General features: G+C 49.3%; 1 protein-coding gene across 10 annotated transcripts in view; it reads right to left on the bottom strand.

The window, feature by feature from the left end:
• AOPEP (aminopeptidase O (putative)) overlaps positions 1 to 19,208 on the bottom strand; it is a 430,010-nt gene that overhangs the window by 63,161 nt on the left and 347,641 nt on the right. For 7 of the 10 annotated variants that reach the window (XM_054502563.2, XM_063649702.1, XM_063649703.1 and 4 more), the window contains one exon: positions 4,964 to 5,050. In XM_054502563.2, the coding sequence (XP_054358538.1) occupies positions 4,964 to 5,050 (87 nt within the window). The other 3 variants (XM_063649701.1, XM_063649706.1, XM_063649705.1) reach the window with 2 other exon arrangements.

Raw genomic sequence — 19,208 nt, 5'->3', positions numbered from 1 at the left:
GAAGCTATAACATGAAAAATGCTTCAGATTTGATAAAGTGTTTTTAAAGATACAAAATTAGACAGCCCCTATTATCATATAAAACACTGAAGAAAAACAGAGCAGACACAGAAATGATGATGATTGTTAGAGAAAAAAAATCTCACAGCTGTCCTAACAAAACCTTATGTACTGCTGCTAGGTTGCTTTAATAGTGTAGAAACCCATACTGAGCAACTAACTGCTAGGAAGTAAATCTAACAGGTTAATTCCAGGCACAATTAACAGAGGAAGTGATTTAAATAATCTAGGACTCACTCCAATAGAAGCCAGAGGAGAAATTCCGCTCCAACACAACAAAGCAAAAAGTAGGACCCGCCCTCAAGACACAGTGTCATGGAGGCCATATGCCACGTGTGCTGCATGCGCTGTGTGCGCGGCGTGTGCCGCGGGTGCTCTATGTGGTGCATGCGCTGTGTGCGCCACGTGTGCTGTGTGTGGTGCATGTGCTGTGTGCGCCATGTGTGCTGTGTGTGGTGCATGTGCTGTGTGCGCCACGTGTGCTCTGGGTGGTGCGTGCGCCGTGTGTGCTGTGTGCGCTGTGTGTGCCACAGGTGCTCTGTGTGGTGTGCGCGCTGTGTGTGGTGTGTGTGCTGCATGCAGTGTGTGTGCTACGTGTGGTGCACGTGCTGTGTGCGCTGCGTGTGCCGCAGGTGCTCTGTGTGGTGCATGTGCTGTGTGTGCCACGTGTGCTCTGCGTGGTGCATGCACTGTGTGTGCCACGTGTGCTCTGTGTGGTGCGTGCGCTGGGTGTGCTGCGTGTGCTCTGTGTGTGCCGCAGGTGCTCCGTGTGGTGCGCGCCCTGTGTGTGGTGTGTGTGCTGCATGCAGTGTGCGCGCTACGTGTGATGCATGTGCTGTGTGTGCTGCATGTGCTGCGGGTGCTCTATGTGGTGCATGCGCTGTATGTGCTATGTGTGCTGTGTGTGTTGCGTGTGCTGTGCGCTGCGTGTGCTCTGCGTGGTGCGTGCACTGTGTGTGATGTGTGCGCCATGTGTGCTGCGTGTGCTGTGTGCTTTGTGTGCTCTGTGTGGTGCGTGCGCTGTGTGGTGTGTGTGCCACGTGTGCTCTGTGTGGTGCATGTGCTGTGTGGTGTGTGTGCCACGTGTGCTCTGTGTGGTGTGTGCGGTGTGTGGTGTGTGTGCTGTGTGTGCCACGTGTGCTCTGTGTGGTGCGTGTGCTGTATGTGGTGTGTGTGCTGTATGTGCCGCGGGTGCTCTGTGTGTGGTGTGTGTGCCATGTGTGCTCTGTGTGGTGCGTGCGCGTGTGCTGCGTGTGCCCTGCGTGGCGTGTGCGCTGTGTGCTGTGGGTGCTCCAGGTGCTCCGGGTGCTCTGTGTGGTGCGTGCAGTGTGTGTGCTGTGTGTGCCGTATATGCTCTGTATATGCTGTGTTTGCCGTGGGTGCTCTGTGTGTGCTGCGTGGGCCGCATGTGCTCTGTGTGGTGCGTGTGCTGTGTGTGCTACGGGTGCTCTGTGTGCTGCGTGTGCTACAGGTGCTCTGTGTGCTGTGTGTGCTACGGGTGCTCTGTGTGCTGCGTGTGCTACAGGTGCTCTGTGTGCTGCACGTGCCGCATGTGCTCTGTAGTGCGTGCGCTGTATGTGGTGTGTGTGCTGTGTGACCCGCGGGTGCTGTGTGGTGCGTGCGCTGTGTGTGGTGTGTGTGCCGTGTGTGCTCTGCGTGGTGCATGCGCTGTGTGCTGTGTGTGCTGCAGGTGTTGTGTGGTGCGTGCACTTTGTGTGGTGTGTGTGCTGCATGTGCCACGTGCGTTGTGTGCTACGTTTGGTGCATGCGCTGTGTGTGGTGTGTGTGCTGCGGGTGCTGTGTGTGGTGCATGCACTGTGTGTGGTGTGTGTGCTGCATGCAGTGTGCGCTACGTGTGGTGCATGTGCTGTGTGTGCTGCATGTGCTGTGTGGTATGTGCGCTGCGTGTGCCGCGTGTGCTCTGCGTGGTGCGTGCACTGACTGTGTGCTGCGGGTGCTCCAGGTGCTCTGTGAGCTGTGTGGTGTGTGTGCCGCGTATGCTCTGCGTGGTGCGTGCGCTGTGTGCTGCGGGTGCTCCCGGTGCTGTGTGTGGTGTGTGTGCTATGTGTGCCGCATGAGCTGTGCGTGGTGTGTGTGCTGCGTGTGCTCTGCATGGTGCGTGCACTGTGTGCTGCATGTGCTCTGTGTGATGTGTGCGCTGTGTGTGGTGTGCGTGCTGCGTGTGCCACATGTGCTCTGCGTGGTGTGTGTGCTGTGTGTGCTGCGGGTGCTCTGTGTGGTGCATGTGCTGTGTGTGCCGCGTGTGCTCTGTGTGGTGTGTGCGCTGTGTGTGGTGTGTGCGCTGTGTGTGGTGTGTGTGCCGCGTGTGCTCTGTGTGCCGTGTGTGCTGTGTGGTGCGTCCACTGTGTGGTGTGCGTGTGCTGCATGCAGTGTGTGTGCTATGTGTGGTGCATGTGCTGTGTGTGCTGCGTGTGCCTGGAGAGCCTCCTGCCAGCCCATGACCAGGTGTGGACAGCCCAAGGAACCTCCAATTCACACATGGCTAGAAGACAACATCTGCTTGCAGAAGCTAGGCTTTGGAGTCACACGCCGCTTAAACTCGTGTGTCAGCCGTGACCTTGAAGACTGGACCAGCGCTTCTGCCAGGCTTCCCATTCCATCTCTAAACCTACTCAAGATGTTCCCCCACAATTTTTGTTCCTACAGATTATAAAACCTGAAGTGGCCAAAATAGTGCCAAGGAGTGCCGCTGTGCCTCCAGGTGGACAGTCTCTGCTTCCCGGTGACTGCCACAGCCAGGCAAGGTGCTCCAGGGACCCTGGGCTCCCATACCAGCCCAGCACCCACTTGGCCAGCTACTCTCCAGGCCCCGGGTCAGGGAGCCGACTATTGATGCTGCGGGTAGTCTTGGCTAACTATTCGGCTTACTGATTTAGTTGGCTCCTAAGAGGAGTATCTGGTTAGAACTAAATGACACAAAGGAAAGGGAGAGAATCACCTCGTTAAAATAACATTTCGGCCACCACCTGGGCTGAGGACCTATCCATCTGCTCCTTGGTCCACTCGAAGCACCTGCGGGCGAGCTGCTGCTGTCTGGCGTCCTCACTCACCATCAGCTCCCCATAGAGGTACACACCCATGGCCTGCAGGGCACAGAGGCCAAAGGGCATCAGGCGAAGGCGTGGGCACCCACACACACGCACACATGAGCTCAGTCTGTGCTTGTTCCACACACACTTGCTGGTCTAGAAATTGCAAAGACCCCAGAGAAGACAGAGGCCGTGGGCTGACTGTGCTTTTGGAAGCCGCAGTCTGCAATCCCTGTCTCCTCCTTGTTCTCCAAACCCCAAGGAATCCTCAGCTCCCAATTCTCTACACAGACTCTGACGATTTCACTGGTGACAGAACGATGAGCAGGCATTCCCACCATGATGGCTGTGTCAGGAACGCTCTGAACAGACAGAGATGGTTCCCAGAATTACCACGCGGAGAGCCTGTGTGGCATTACAGAGACACGGGACTCCTGCCCCGCAAAGTGTGTCCCTAGGAGTAGCTGGTCTGAGCTCACCCAGGAAGTCCTTCACCTGCCAGGGAAGCAAAGAGCACAGCAGGCAGCAGCCGCGGCAGAGACACATCACGATGCCCACAGAGACGCCCGCCCCGCCCACCCCGCCCGTGCCCTTTCCTCCACAGCCCTGCACCGCAGCCCACACCGGCTCTGCTGCTTGGGAACGATGCCGCAAACACTCACATCTGCATTTTTCCTGTATTTTTAAAATAGCCAAGGATGTTCTAGGAGACCCAAGGGCCCCTCTGGATCTGCCTACTCACTTGTGCCAGGCTTAGTTATGCCATGAGTTACATTCCGCTGGAGCAAACTAAAAGGGTCTCAAAGACATCGCAAGAGCAAAACTTCGTAGTTAAGGGTTCAAAAGTGCTTTCCCAAAAAAGCCCAGACATGGTGATCCTTATTTGTCAAAGATCACAATTCTAAATATACTGCAGTGAATTCTGGTCTTTAGAATAGACCTTAAAGTTGCTCTTAAATTTTGTCCTTCTTATACTCCTGTATGTTTTTCCAGACACCTCTTGCTCTGCTGTGCAAATGTGACATTTCTTCTGGTACAAAGGCATGTACTTTTCTTTGTGGGAATAATGAAGCCTCAGGCCTCACTGGCTGGCTGTCCTCCACACTGAGACCCTATCAAAAGTCCTTTTGTTTGCCTCACTCCCACTCTCCACCCCAGCTGGAAGGCAGCTCCATGCTGTCACCCACAGTGCTTGACAGGCCATTCATTCAGAGGCAGAGGGGGTGGAGAGTGGAGAAATGGGGAAGGCGTGGGAGGCTGTGACGTGTTACAGGACACACCTGTTGGTGACCTGACACACTGCGGACATCAGAGGCGGCCGATGAAGGTCTCCCCAGATCCGCTCCCGCATGCACACTGCCTGTGAGCTCCTAGGAAGGTGACTGCTGTCCCTGGTGAACAGTGAGAAAAGCTCTCACAGGAAGGAAACCTGCCTAGCACAGCATGGCAGGTGCAGGTACAGACCGAGACTGTCCCGTCGGGGCTCTCCCAGTTTGACTTGCACTGTACTTTAAATGAGAGCCACTGAAATCAGGGATCTACCCCACAGCGTCACCAAGGGACATGCATGGCCTAGCAGGTGCTGGAGATGCCGTGAAGTGTGAGCACGCAGCATCGAATGACATGTGGGCCACAAGGCGGCATTAAAGGTGCTCAACTCAATCCTTCAAAGACACTGAGAGAGGAAAAAAGCAGCTCAGAAGAATCAGTGTTAGGCAAGATCCCACCAGTCCTTAAGAATCTCTAACAGATTTAACTATTTGTTATGAAAGAGATACTGAGAATGTGGATTCCTGTGTGAAGTGCAGGGACAGCCTTTACAGAATCCCCATCTGCTGAAAGATGACACCTACCTGATCCTCCTGAAGGAACCTCTCCACACTTTTGTAGGCTTTCGTGAACTTGTGTTTAACAATGAGTTCACACCACCGATGGCGAACCTGGAGGAACAAGAGAGAGCCCAGTGAGCGACAAGCAGGCAGGCATCCCAGCCCACCGGGCCCAGTGACGGGCAGCCTCTGTATTCCGGAAAGCTGTGCTCTCAAATGGGCTGGCATTGTTGACCCACTTAGTTTTACATTTTCTTTTAGTATTTTTTTTTACTTTTTATTTTCTTTGAAACAGAGACTCGCTCTGTCACCCAGGCTGGAGTGCAGTGGCGTGATCTGGCTCACTGCAACCTCTGCCTCCCGGGTTCAAGCAATTCTCCTGCCTCAGCCTCCCAAGTAGCTGGGATTACAGACGCCTGCCATCACACGCCGCTAATTTTTGTAGAGACGGGGTTTCACTATGTTGGCCAGGCTGGTCTCGATCTCCTCACCTCGTGATCCGCCCGCCCCAGCCTCTCAAAAGTGCTGGGATTACAGGCGTGAGCCACTGTGCAGTCAGTTTACTTTTTAAAGAAAGAAACCACAGTGCTAATTAGGGCTGTCGGTCAACTTTAGAGAGAAAAGCAGGTGTTTCTGTTGGGTGTTTCACTGTTTTAAACATGATCTTGCAAGATGACAGATAATAAACGCAAAGCATAACTAGGAAATTCAATGCACATTCCGACCAGGCTGCTGGTGTTCCTTCCTCAGGGTGCTGTGAGTGAGGGTTCCCTTTCAAACCACCACTCCTTAAGTTCCTGCAGCAGATTTGGCTCAGTGCTGATTTGTAACAAACACAGTTAAGAGGCGGAGACACTACTCTCTAATTCCCCGAGAAAGAGGCAGAGCACCCTTCTGAGAGTCTGGAGAAGGAGTAAGCCCAGGACACCCCTGAAGTGGATAGTTCCTGCTGTGTAGCCACATGTGTGTAGGTTTGCACAACATTGAAAACAGACAAGCTAAAGGTGGATGCTGTTCTTTTAAAAGATACACTTTATTAAAAGTTCACCTGCAGGAATTCGGAAGGAACCCCCACTCCCACCCTCTTCGAATCTCCAGACACAGTGGAAGAGTCCGATGCCAGCCCTGGCCGCCCTCTGGACACAGGCAGAACCACCTGCGCAAGGTATTCCCCACATCCCGGAGCAGGCGGCATCGCTTGGTGCTGCAGGCACATGCTCTACAAGAAGATTCACCTACCATTTGTTTTTCAGAATCCAGTCCCCTGCCTTTTTCTACTGTATCAAAGCGCTCTCAGTTATACCAAGTTGACCATTTTATACTCCATTACTGAATCAACATCAGCCATATATGGAAGTGATTATGTGCTTTTTAGAAGAGCCTCCTTCTATCACGCCTTGTTTTTACTGACTGTGAAAGAGGGAGATACTCTATAGTAATATATTTGCGGCAATAATAAAATGTAAGCAATGTCAACATTTTGGCGAGGGCCCCTGTAAATGACATCATTATCCACTGACCTAGCTGGATCTCTCCTTTAATCTACTGTAAATAGGTTTACATGAAAACAGTTAAGATTGAAGGACAGAAACCAATCTTTTGGGAAGAATCCTTCCCCCAGGCCACAGTGCCCTCTGAGAACCTCAGGAATTCCACTGGGCGGCCCTGGGCTCGCAGGCAGCCAGGCCCTTTGAAGTGCAGAAGCGGCATGCCTCTGGGAGGGGCTGATAGCCTCTGCCCTCAGAGCAAAAGGGAAGGAGGCTGGGACGGCAAAATCTTTCCACCTTCAACAAAATGTGCTTTCCTGTACAGCCAACAGAAATTAACGACAAGAAAGAGTCCCTCCACAATACAAGAAAGAGTCCCTCCACCTCCCCAACAGAAAGAAAAGTGACCAGAGCTCAAAGAAGTTAGCTCACCATCCCATGCCAGAGGAAGCCGCTAGAAGAAACTGCGCCCAGCTGTGGAGAACCCAAACTGCCCGCTGGACGCCTCCATCCCTCATCTCTCTTCCAACTCACAGCCACCTAAATGTGCCACCAAACTGCCAGGTCCACACACCAGCAGAGGTGTCATCTGCTGCGAGCTTTGTGAAGATGGGCACCAGCTCCCCAAGGCTGAAGGGTCTTGTAGGCAAGCTGGTGTGGTCTGGCGAGATGGCCACATATGGATGGGAGCGACAGCTGGGGACAGGAGCTGCTGCTCTGAGACTTAGGGAAAGAGCCTATTTTCTTAACTGCACAAAAGAAACCCTACTTGTGCCAGCTTTTAGGGAGGGTCCTGTGCGTGGGACCTGTCGGCTTCTAAGTGTTCTTTAAGTGTTTTAACAACCAACGCTTGTCTGATCTGACCACACCACACTTTTGGCAATGACTGTTGTCACTCTAAAACTTAGAGGACATTATACAATTTAGATCTGATTGTGAGAATGGACGGTTTTGCCTCTCCTTTTCTTTCTGTGCTTTCCTTCATCTTATTTACACACACAGAAACAACGAAGCATAAACTGGGGCTTATTTCCTAGTAGAACAGGGTCCTCGGTGGGGGCCGGAGGCAGCGGCAGCCCACAGCTGGTGCAGGTCCAGATGGCGGGTGGAAGAGGCTCTTTCACTGCGGATCTGAAGTCAGTATTTCCACTTTTCTTACTGTTAGAAATAGTTTACTGTCAAGATTAATAAGAGACCCAGGCTTCTGACCCCTGGAGGCTAACAGCATCCAGGAAGGACGGACCAAGCCCAGTCTCCCACCCCCACTCCCTTTCCCACCCCATCAAGAGAAGATAAAAACAACAAGTCTTTTCATTATAAAGAGCTAAGTGTATGTCAATATTTCGGCGACAGGATGCTGAGAAGACATCACAGAAATGCTGCGCGAGGCTGGGCAGGCCAGATAGTTCCTGCTCACGCGCAGTCTTCACTTTTCTTCGTTCCTTTGAGAAACAAAGAAAATCCTTATTTTTATCCCCCAAACTCTCAAGGACCCACAATTCGCACGCCATTCGTCACCACAGGGAGTGGGGATGACATCAGTCTCACTTAAGCCCAGCAGTATTTCCAAAGGAGCCCTGACAGAGTATCTGTCTCCAGACTACCAAGGGGCTTCAAGGTCGTGAAAGATGTTCTGCCCTCCTGCATCAAGTTCCTCCACAGCTGAGAAAGCAGGGAAGCCCTACGGGCCAGAGAGGTGGGGCCACAGAGTTCCACAGCATGCCACCAGAGGACAGCTGTCCAGTCTAGAGTCTGCTCTTATTTCTTAATTTATTAACGAGGGTGGTCAATGTGTCTTTCTGTAATTTCCTCAGTCAGAATAAAAATAAACAGGGACAGCGCACGCTCCCAGGACGGTGCCTGGCACCAGTGGGCACTCCTCACTGTCTCTTCCGGTTGCCAGCCACCCCACAGCATCCTGGCGGGGAGACCGGCCTCCCTGTGGACCCAGGCAGTTGTCTTCTCTGCACAATTAGGAAGGCGTTTGCTTTTCAGAGGTGAAAGCCACACTTCCTGGCTGCCTCTCTGCTCCCACCCTGTCTGGGAGCCGGGGCAGTGCTGGAGGCTGGCCCAGGCTCCCCCAGAGCCACAGCACTGTGCTGTCCCGTGCCTAGGAAAGCAGATGCTGGCAGGAGGAACACATAACCCAGGCTCCTGGGGACAGCCAGCTGTGGCCGCCTGCCACAAAGGACACAGAGGACCGTCTGCAGGGGAGCAGCTGTGAGGGTCAGAGGGACCTACTAAGAGATAGTGTCCCCTCCCCCTCTCCTCCCCAGGCCTGGAAGGCGGCAGGAGAAGAACCTGATCAGACCCTTCCCCAGCCACAAGCTACCCCCACAAGCCTAGACCTGCGCTGGAGATCTGAACTTTAAATCTGAAATTATGATAAGGGCTTGGCTCCCCAGGAGACTGGACAAAGTCCAGCTGGGGATAGGGATGGGAGAAAAATGTAACTGTTTCATTTTAGACCCAATCAAATGGAGACTGATCAGCAAATGAATCACACCCCAAAACAAGTCAATTTCTATTTCTCAGCTTTTTAGAATCCTTTTTCCTAGATTAATATACAAAATATGGTAAGGTCTTCCCCTCATCCCTGTCCCCAGAGACTGCCTTCAGTCCCTACTGTGGAGGTGGCCACTGGGCCAGTGTGTTTTACACACACACAATGTATTTTTCCTTTTCCTCCTAACAAAGATAACTTCATGGATTGCATTCCTCTGTACCCTCATAAAAATATATATTTACTTTATATAATTACATTGATATTTAATAGGATATCTTGACTTATGATTCCCATGAGTGCAGGAAGAGATTCCCCATTCCTTGTATTAATGGTTGCAGGGTAGTCTATGATACTACAAATAATTCTAAGATTAGCGAGACCCTGACAGATAGACACAGTTTACATCCTAACAGTAAAGACTGAAAACCACCTCTGATGCAATGAAACACAAGGTGTGGGTCATCCGGTGCCCTGAGGGTATCTGTCTGCAACTTCCTAGATGCGGGGTGTCCAGATCAGTGTGTACATCTTCACTTTGAGAGGCTGCTAAATTGCCTTCCATGAGGGTGTAGCAATGTACACTCCTGCCAAAATCGATGTGAGACCCCACCTTCCTGTACCATCACCACCACTGAATTACCAAACTTTTGATAAGTGACAAATGGTGTCCATGAGGTCCTTTAGTTTTTAATTAAGAGAGAACTTGAGGAAGGGACTAATTAGAAAGGTGGGGACAGTATTATGGACACCAGCCAGGTACGGTGAAGTACCAGAGACCATGGAAGCAGTAGCTACCCACCGGCCTGAAGAGGTGGGAGGCTATCTCTGGAACAGAGAGAGCTAGAGGCCTGGGAGGGGCTGCCAGCCTGCAGAAGGAGCGGGAGAGCCCCCATCCCCATCAGAGCGGCTTAGGCATTCTATTACCAGTTGAGTATGGCTGCTTTTTCTTTTTTTGTTTGTTTGAGGAAGGGTGTCGTTCGGTCATCCAGGTTGCAGTAGCTCACCACAGACTCCACCTCCCAGGCTCAAGCGATCCTCTGGCCTCAGCCTCCCAAGTAGCTAGGACTACAGGAATGTACCACCACATCCAGCTAATTTTTTTAAATTACTTTTTGCAGAAATGGGGTCTCTTATTGTTGCCCATGCTAGGCTCAAACTCCTGGGCTCAAGCCATCCTCCCACCTTAAGCTTCCCAAAGTGTTGGGATTATAGGTGTGAGCCACCATGCCCAAGCATTTTTTTCATGTGCATAAAATCCTTTCTAGTAACTGTCTAATCATATTCTTTACCATGTTTTTCCTATTGGATCACTGGCTTTTTCTAGTTAATCTGGTGAGTGTTTTTGAGTACTAGGGAAATTAGCTCATCTTTGATGAAACTGCAGCTTTTTCCAGGTTTGTCAATCTGTCTGACTTTATTCATGGTGGTTTTGCTTGTATTTCTTAATTGCATACAGTTATCTGGCTTCTCAGTTCTCTTCATTTATGTTTAATGTTTCATGGGTACATATGCCAAAAGTAATCAAATGGTACACTTCAAATATTCACATTTTATTATATTTCTATTGCCAATATAGTTGAAAAATTTAATGACCTTTAAAACTGTGATTAAAATTCATCAAGTCACTCCAAATCCACGCCAGGAATCACCTGAGAGCCTAGAGTCAGCACGTATTTCAGCCCTACACAGACCCAGACCCCAGACCCTGACCAAAGGGACGAGGGGGGAAAATGATGAAGTAGGTGTGGGAGGGAAGGAAAGTGGGCAAGTAGAGAAAGAACAAGATGGCAGAAGGGAAACAGGAAGAGGGCACGGAGAAGTGAGAACAGAGCTGCCCGTGGCAGTGAGCACAGGGTCCTGGACACTTGCAGCACCCGCACCTCTGCCCTGGGTGCCAGCCTCTCAAGCACCCAACACCTCACCTATCAAGGACGTGCTCATCTCTTCCCTCTGCCGCTGCCGGTGCTGACGCTGGGCAGCAGACAAGCAGGTGGCCTGGGAGGGGGAAGAGCAGGTGCGGCCTGGGCCTGGCTGGCCTCCTGACCTGCCGGAAGTGGGCGAGAGCTCACATATGAAATAAATCAGCACAGCTCTCGCAAGAAGAAGGGGCATCTGGGTCTCTGGATCCTTTCCATGTCATCACAGTGAAGTTGACTTTTGCACAACACACAGGTGTGCACCCCTGAATGCTTTAGTCCAATAAAAATTACTTTGGACATCTGCTGTTCAAAGTGTTCTGCTTATGGGACATGCTCAGCAGAAACAATGAGAATGCTGCCCTCACTTAGCGTACAGGTGGGGGTAACACAGAGGTGCGATTTACACTGTTGGAAAGAGATTCAGCACTTCCCGGGTTTCCAAAGCCTCCATGAACACAGGGTAATGACAGCAAAGATTTCAGCATTCTCCTAAGAGTGCTCCACACGACTGGTTCTTTGAGGTTGGGTGCAGGTGGGAAGGTCTTGGAATCTAGGGTGGGAAGAATGCAGGGCAGGTATGTGGACGCCAATTCACATCAGGCACATATCTGGCAGTAGAGAATTAAAATCCTCAAGGAACCCAAGTAATGGTTCCAGGATTGTGGACCCTACCCCACTGACAGACTGCCACAGGGAGGGCGGGGTATGTCTGTGGTACAGGCCTGAGCCACCTAGGAGGCCTGAGCAGACACGCAATCTGGGTATCCAAAAAGCACGTGGAAGGAAGCACACACACAGGCACTGGCTATGAGGATGGGGCTCACTGATTCCAAGCACATTCATGGCAGCCAACTGCATGACAGGCACTGGGAAATGGTGCGGGGCAGAGTGATGGTCAGTACAAACACGTATGCATATTTATGTGTGCATGCGTATCCACAAATGTGTATATGTAGAACATATAGACACGCACTGAAATCAAAGTGTTATTTCCCAACGTTTTCCTTTACTACACGCAATGCAGTCTGGTATTTTTATTGTTTTTTGTTTTTTGAGACCGAGTCTCACTCTGTTGCCAAGTTGGAGTACAGTGGCGCGATCTCGGCTCACTGCAACCTCTGCCTCCCGGGTTCAAGCGATTCTCCTGCCTCAGCCTCCCGAGTAGCTGGCAACACAGACATGTGCCACCACGCCTGGCTAATTTTTTTGTATTTTTAGTAGAGATGGGGTGTCACCATGTTCGCCAGGCTGGTCTTGAACTCCTGACCTCAAATGGTCCACCCACCTCAGCCTCCTAAAGTGGTGGCATTACAGATGTGAGCCACTGCGCCCGGCCTGCTGGGATTACAGGTGTGAGCCACTGTGCCCGGCCTGCTGGGATTACAGATGTGAGCCACCGCGCCCCGCTTGCTGGGATTACAGGCAGGAGCCACCGCGCCGGCCTCTTCTTTCCTTTTTTAAAATGCTGGCTGGTGACCTACTAGATGGATTTCATGACCCACTGTCTTGACTCCCGGACAGTGTGAAAACCTACATACAAGCTCGGCTTCCAGAGCCCGATGCTCCAGGCTGGACCCTTGTCGGCTCAGGCAAGCTGCTCTAACCAGGCCCCACTCCAGCTCCAGCTCCCCGAGATGGGGGTTAGAAGAGCGTCAACATGCAGGGAGGGCCACAGACAGGCTGGGCTGGCATGAGGTAGGAGGTAGGAACCACATGGCTGAGGAAGAGCCTGGGCCAGGTCAGAGACTTGCAGCAGGAGAGCAGAGGGAGCAGGGGAGTCCCAGGAGTAGTAAGGGCCTGGGAAGAGCTACAGCTTTTCAGGCCGTCTCCTGGGAGGGAGACCCAGGGACAGGCACCTGGGAATCTTGCAAACCATTTGTAAAGATGGCTCCCTTAGCCTTGCTCCAGCCTCAGCCCCAGCCCGACTCCACTTCTGCCTTTACAGGAAACTTATCACACACTACCTAAGAGGTTCCATGGAGCTGAACTCCGGAAGGCTCAGAAACACAGTGGAGGGGGAAGCCTGCTCTTCTGACTTCCTGCAATGCTAGAAAAATGGCACATGCCTAGGAGGGCCATTTAGAAACCACATCTTGGATTTGGGACACAGGTCCCGTGACAACGGGCATGTCTATGATATAACCATAATTTTAACTAGGATATGGTAAAGGGGCCTCCCCCTTACTGGATTGCTTTTTTCTTGGAAATAGGAAAGCTGCTGAAGCTTCCTCACAACTTGAACCACTCTAATCTCTTTTTTAAAATAATATTTTTTAAGACAGAGTCTCACTCTGTTGCTCAGTCTGGAGTGCAATGGCATGATCATGGCACACTGCAGCTTCCAAATCCTGGGATCAAGTGATCCTCCCACCTCAGCCTCCCCAGTAGCTGGGACTACAGGTGCGTACCACTATGCCTGGATAAGAGTGGGACCCTGTCTCTATAAAAAATACAAAAACTCCTGGGCTCAAGTGATCCCACCTCAGCCTCCCAAAGTGCTGGGATTACAAACATGAGCCTGGCCCCTAATCTCTTTTTAACCCAAGATATCTTCATGTGTCCAGAACCAGATTCCTAGTAAACTCCAGAAGAGAGGCTGGCAAATTTTTTCCTTCAAGAGCCAGATGTTGAGCACTTTTGGCCTTTTGGTCAAAGCAGCCTTAGACAACATGTAAATACGTGGGCATAGCACGGCTGCCTTTGGATAAAACGTTATTTACAAGAACAGGCAGTGGGCTGCACAGGCTCAGGCTGGGGTTGGCTGATCCTTGCTCTAGAATGGGTGCCCAAGCTATGGCTCCCAGAGCACAGCATACACAGTGGTGTACTGGTGTTCACCCCCCAACATCCACCAACATGATGTCACTGAACACAGAGATGAGGCAAAAGGTGAACAGCGGCCCCATGAGTGGGTTTCGGCCAGCTTTAGCACGGCCCCACCAGAAAATCAGAGGTGCTCCTTAATGCTGGTCCTGACACCCTGGGCCTTATTCCTCCCTCTGCAGGTCAAATTCATCTGTACAAGGAAACACGGTCTGGCATTCATCTTGAATCAGACTCATTAAAAAGGGGCACTGTGTCTTTAGAGTACCCCAATACTGGAGACAGAGTCTGAAAACCAGTGTCTTACAGAAAAATTACTCTGCCTGAAAAATAAACATCATCCACGAGGGCCTGAGCAGACATGGCTACAGGCACAAGACAGAGCAGATGAGCTCTAAGAACTCAGCCAGTATACCCAACTTGGTTCCGAGAGCTGCGGTGCCACCACCAAAAACCATCAAGACCAAAGACAGGAACGGCCTCATTGTCTCTTCCACGGCAATCCTGGAGCCAGGATTCAGTTTGGTGCATGCTCCTCACCATGCTTAGAAAAGCACGTATGGCTCCTTTTGGTAGCTGCTTTCCTTGCTTTATTTTTAAACATTTAAAAATTATAAGCAGATGACTATACACAAATACGGAACCCAATGTACATGAAATTCTAGCCATTCATGTCAAATTCACTTTTGATCTTTCCAACAGCAACAATTGATAGATATATATTCAGCATCCCAAATTCAAAAATCCAAAATCTGAAATGCTCCAGTGAGCATTCTGTGGGCGGGGGGGGGCAGGGGGAGAGTCATGTCAGCACTCAAAAAGTTTGGGATTTTGAAGCGTTTCAGAGTTTGGGTTTTCAGATTTGGGAAACAACCAGTTAAGTATACTACAAATATCCTAATAACTGAAAAAAATCTGAAATCTGAAACATTTCTGGTTTCAAGCATCTTGGATAAGGAAGACTTGACCTGTATATTACTTTGGGTTTTTCCTTCTCTCTGTCTGCCACTGTTGCATTTACTGGCATGGTGCCCTTCTGTTAATAAACTACAGCTCACTGTCTTTCCATCTTCTGATGACACTACAAAGTCTCAAGTGTGTCCTAGTAGCCTTTAGCCTTTTAACAAGCAAGCTATGCTGGGGCCAGCAGACAGGGGGTACAAGGAAATCTGCTGTGACACTAGATGGCATTGCTGTGGCCACAGCTCATCCGGCAGACCCAGGTTCACTTGAGTGATCTGACGCATCCACATCTCCTAGCTCACATCTGCAGCCCAGAGATCAGCTCCCAGTGTGCCCCCACCGGCCACTCTCAGAGTTGGGCTTGCAGCCTTTCCAGCTCCCACTGCTCTCTGCACTGCTGTGTCCTTCTCCGCTAGTCTGATGTATTTATTTACAGTATCATGCAAGTTTGGGGCGTGCATGGGCCTCTGGGCCATCTTTGGGCCTGTCGCAATGCCCAGCACATAGTACATGCTTGATAAATGCTTCTGAGTAAATGTACCACTTGAAAACTTGGAATGCTTTTCAGCTACTCTGAAATTATAATGCACAGTTAGAGGCTATAAAATGCTTTGAAGAATGCCACCAGTCCTATTTATAACAGGAAGCACTCCCCTTTCTTTTTAGTCCTTTTTATTTTCAAATTTACTGTTGAAGAAGGAAAAAAAAATCTGTCCAGGGAACATGATCTGGGAAGCCCATTAAACCTCATTTAGAGTTCCATTTTATTTCTGTAAACAGAAAGACCAGGGCTCATGGCTTTTCTAAGTTAATCAGTCTACCCTGCAATAAACAAACCTGCTTTGTCAATTTGTGTCCTTAAATTAGATTTAACTTGACTTTACAGTGGGCTGACTGGCTGGTAAGGGGGGCCTCTGCAGAGTACCCACAGGGCAGACGGCATTCCAGTGGGGGACTGCCCCTGGGGGCTTCTGGACGGGTGGAGGCTGTCTACCTGCTCAGTCCCATGGAAAGAGGAAAAGAACCTTTCACTGTGTGGTGATCACATCAGGGCTGTCCACATTTGTGTTTTCATTCTTTTCTTTTCTCTCTCACCTTTTCTGCTCCTTATTTCTGAAGGGCTGCAATCTGAATGTGATTTTTTAAACTAAAGGAAATTAAAAGTTACTTTATTTGCTGCCACAAAGCCAGGTTAGTAAATTCCTAGGCACAGGGTTAAGAGGACAAATGAAGCATTGGAGGCTCTTACCACCCTTGCTGGAGTCAATTCCTACAGCTCTTGTCTACACCTTAACTGGTTAGGGCTAAAGCAGCAGCATTGTGCAAAATGGGGGTCATCTCAACTGCTACCATCACACTTGACATGCACATGGAGATCATGGTGAGGGTCAAGTGTGATGACAAACATCAAATACTGATGTCAAATACAAACGTCAAGTATGATAAAAGAGGCAACCTTGCTTCACTTGTGTGGTCTTAGACAAATCTTAACTACTTTTGAAAACTTGGAATGCTTCTTATTTTCCTCCAAATAGGCTCTTTTATTTAATAACATTGGTGCTATTAAAGGCTCCAAAAAGTACAACTTGGGAGCCCATGTGGGGTTCACTTTGAAATACGGCACAGTTTGCCTTCCTTCCATACTGAGACTGCTCATCCCTTCCTTCCATACTAAGACTCTCATTGAATGGCTATCCATCTCAATATGTAATTCTGAAATTAGAAAATAATATGCCCTACCTTCTTTCTTCAATTTGTTAACATGTAACTCACAGCCTTTGCTGAACGGGACTTTTACTGCTGGCAGAAACAGTGACCATGGTTACCTCCTCTGATAAGCCCTGCAGACACTTGTCCCCTTCCCTCACTTTCCCTGGAGGTGAATTCAGCCTGGAGGGCCTCCCCAAGTCTGAGGGATGGCTGACTCTCTCCCATCACCTTGCTGTGTCAGACATGAAATCCAGGTAACATCATTCTCCAGCAAGTAAGTCAATTGGGCATTGAGGATAAAATGGTGACTAAAACAGATAAGCACTTGCCTTCTAGGAGCTTACAGTTCAGTAGGAAGTTTAAGAAAAATCCAGTAAACCAGCAAGTGTAGACTCGTGTTGGTGACAAAAGCCACGAAAGGGTGCATGAGGCAACAGGGAGTGAACAGGGCTGCGGCCGGAGCGCAGTCACAGAAAGCTCCCTAAGAAGGGCCATGCACACTGAGGCCTAAAAAAGGAAAAGAAACCCACCACTCAAAGGGGGCATCATGAGCCCCGCCAATTTCTAGCCATATCACGTTTTACTCCATGAAAGAAACTCAGCCTTCCCTCCCCTTCTCTTCTCAGTGGCTATTTCTTCTGATACCCTTCTGTTCAAGAGCTAGAGAAACAGCCTTTTAAAAATAAACCCCAGAGACTAAAGAACTAAAACTATACAACTTTTAGGAAAGACTCAGGCATAAATCTTCATGACCCTGGCAATGATTTTCAACAAAACAAAGGAGATACACTGGACTTCATTAAAGTGAAAATTTTTATACCTCAAGGCATATCGTCATATAAGATTATGTTTTTGCAAACTGTATTTGAGAAGGAACTCGTATCTAGACTATATAAAGAACTATTATAACTCAGTAATACAAAGACAAACCAATTTAAAAATGAGCAAAAGGTTTAACTAGCCCTTTCTCCAAAGAAGATATGCAAATGGTCAGTATGCACATGAACAGATGCTCAACACCATTAGTCAATACGTGAAGAAAAGGAATGACGACAACAGTGGGGTACCAGGTCACATCCAACAGGATGGCTAAAATAAAAAAGACGGACAATAACAACTGCTGGTGGAGGCTGAACCCATACTCACTGCTAGAGAAAATATAAGATGGTTTAGCCACAGCAGAAAACACACTGGCAGTTCCTCAAAAGGTTAAACAAGGGTTATAATCCAGCAACTCTACTCCTAGGAATATATCTAAGAGAAATGAAAGCATATGTCCACACAAAACCTTACACACACATGTTCCTAGCAGCATTATTCACAATAGTTAAAAGTGGAAACACCCTAACTGTCCATCAGCTGATGTGTGGATCAACAAATGCCATCCATCATATGACTCAAAATATTTGGCAATAAAAAGGAATGAAGTAATGATATATGCTACAAAGAAGGATGATCCCCAAAAACATTATGCTAAGTCAAAAGAAGTCAGTCACAGAAGACCAAATATTATATATATAATTCCATTTTTGTGAAGGCCCAGAATAGGCATATCTATAGAGACAGAAAAATAAGTGCTTGCCTAGGACTGGGGAGCTAGGGATGACAGCCAAAGGGTACTGGGTTTCTTTTGGGGATGATAAAATGTTCTACAAGTAATTGTGGTGATGGTTGTACAACTCTGTGAATATATTAAAAACTATGAATTGTATACTTTAAAATGGGTGCACTTCATGGTATGTGAATTATAGCTCAAAAAAGTTATTAAAAACAGTTACCCCTCACCCTAAGAGCCAAGTTGAGAAAGGCTGTTTTGGCAAAGGGTACTATTCTATACAGTCTACTCTCGAGAAAAACCACCTGGTGCCCTGAGAGCTGAGGCCATGGGGGAGGGTCAGCTTTGGGCTGCCAGTGGCTGGCTGGTTCCCTCAGTGCCTGGGAACTTCCTGTGCCCAGCCTGGGCATCTGCTTCCACCCATGGATGGGCAAAACCAGGTGGTCTACAGAACACAGTTCCATGTGGTTCAAGGTTGCAGCAAAGCAATATGCAGAGACTGAACAGCCTAAAAATCATTTTTAGTGCCACCCCATGAAGTTTAGCCGATCTCTACTGTGTTTATGTTCTAAATTTCATACCCTGCCATCCACACAAAATTCCACCATTTACACGCAGAGCAGGCCTGGGAACGTGCTTCCGCAAGCTGACTCCGTGCGAGCGGCCTGAACACAAGGGGTAGAGCTCACATCCTATCTGTGCTGTGAGGTTCTCACAGCCTGAAGGCCAGACAGATCCACCTCTCACATCCTGGTGTGCCACAGTTCTACAGAGCAAAGATGGTGTACATGAAAGGCACCAGAAGGCAGAAAAGCCACCTGGAAAGCTATGTTGAGAGCTGTGGCAGAGTGAGCCCTGTATTTCAGGGCATTTAAGGTATACTTTAAATGGGAATATGGCTAAGTTTACAATTGTAAAAAGAGACGGCAATGTTCAAAGAAAGTTGTCTGGTTTTTGGTGTGGATTTCAGAAAAAAAATCCAATACAAAAGTATGTAAACTACTGACTGAGCTGTAAAGAACCCAGAAGCACCAATTAAAGCCCAATGCATTAATTCCACTCAAGAAGCCTTTGGACACAAAATGAATATGAGATGCTGCTGGTTTCCTGGCTATACCGGAAGAAGAGCATCAGGACACTGCTATTTAGACCCCAGAGAATGTGTAAATCTCCATCTCCATCTTTCTGAGAAAATCTATACAGACTGGAGAGCGCCCTATGGAGCAAACGCAGAGGCCCTCACATCTTCAAAGGTGGGTAACAGTGGGCCCGCTGCTGAACCCTGTGCAAACAGCAGACGGCAGGG

Source organism: Pongo pygmaeus, chromosome 13 (genome assembly GCF_028885625.2).
Source record: "Pongo pygmaeus isolate AG05252 chromosome 13, NHGRI_mPonPyg2-v2.0_pri, whole genome shotgun sequence".
In the NCBI taxonomy this organism is placed as follows: Eukaryota; Metazoa; Chordata; class Mammalia; order Primates; family Hominidae; genus Pongo; species Pongo pygmaeus.
This window is presented reverse-complemented; position numbering and strand designations above follow the sequence as displayed.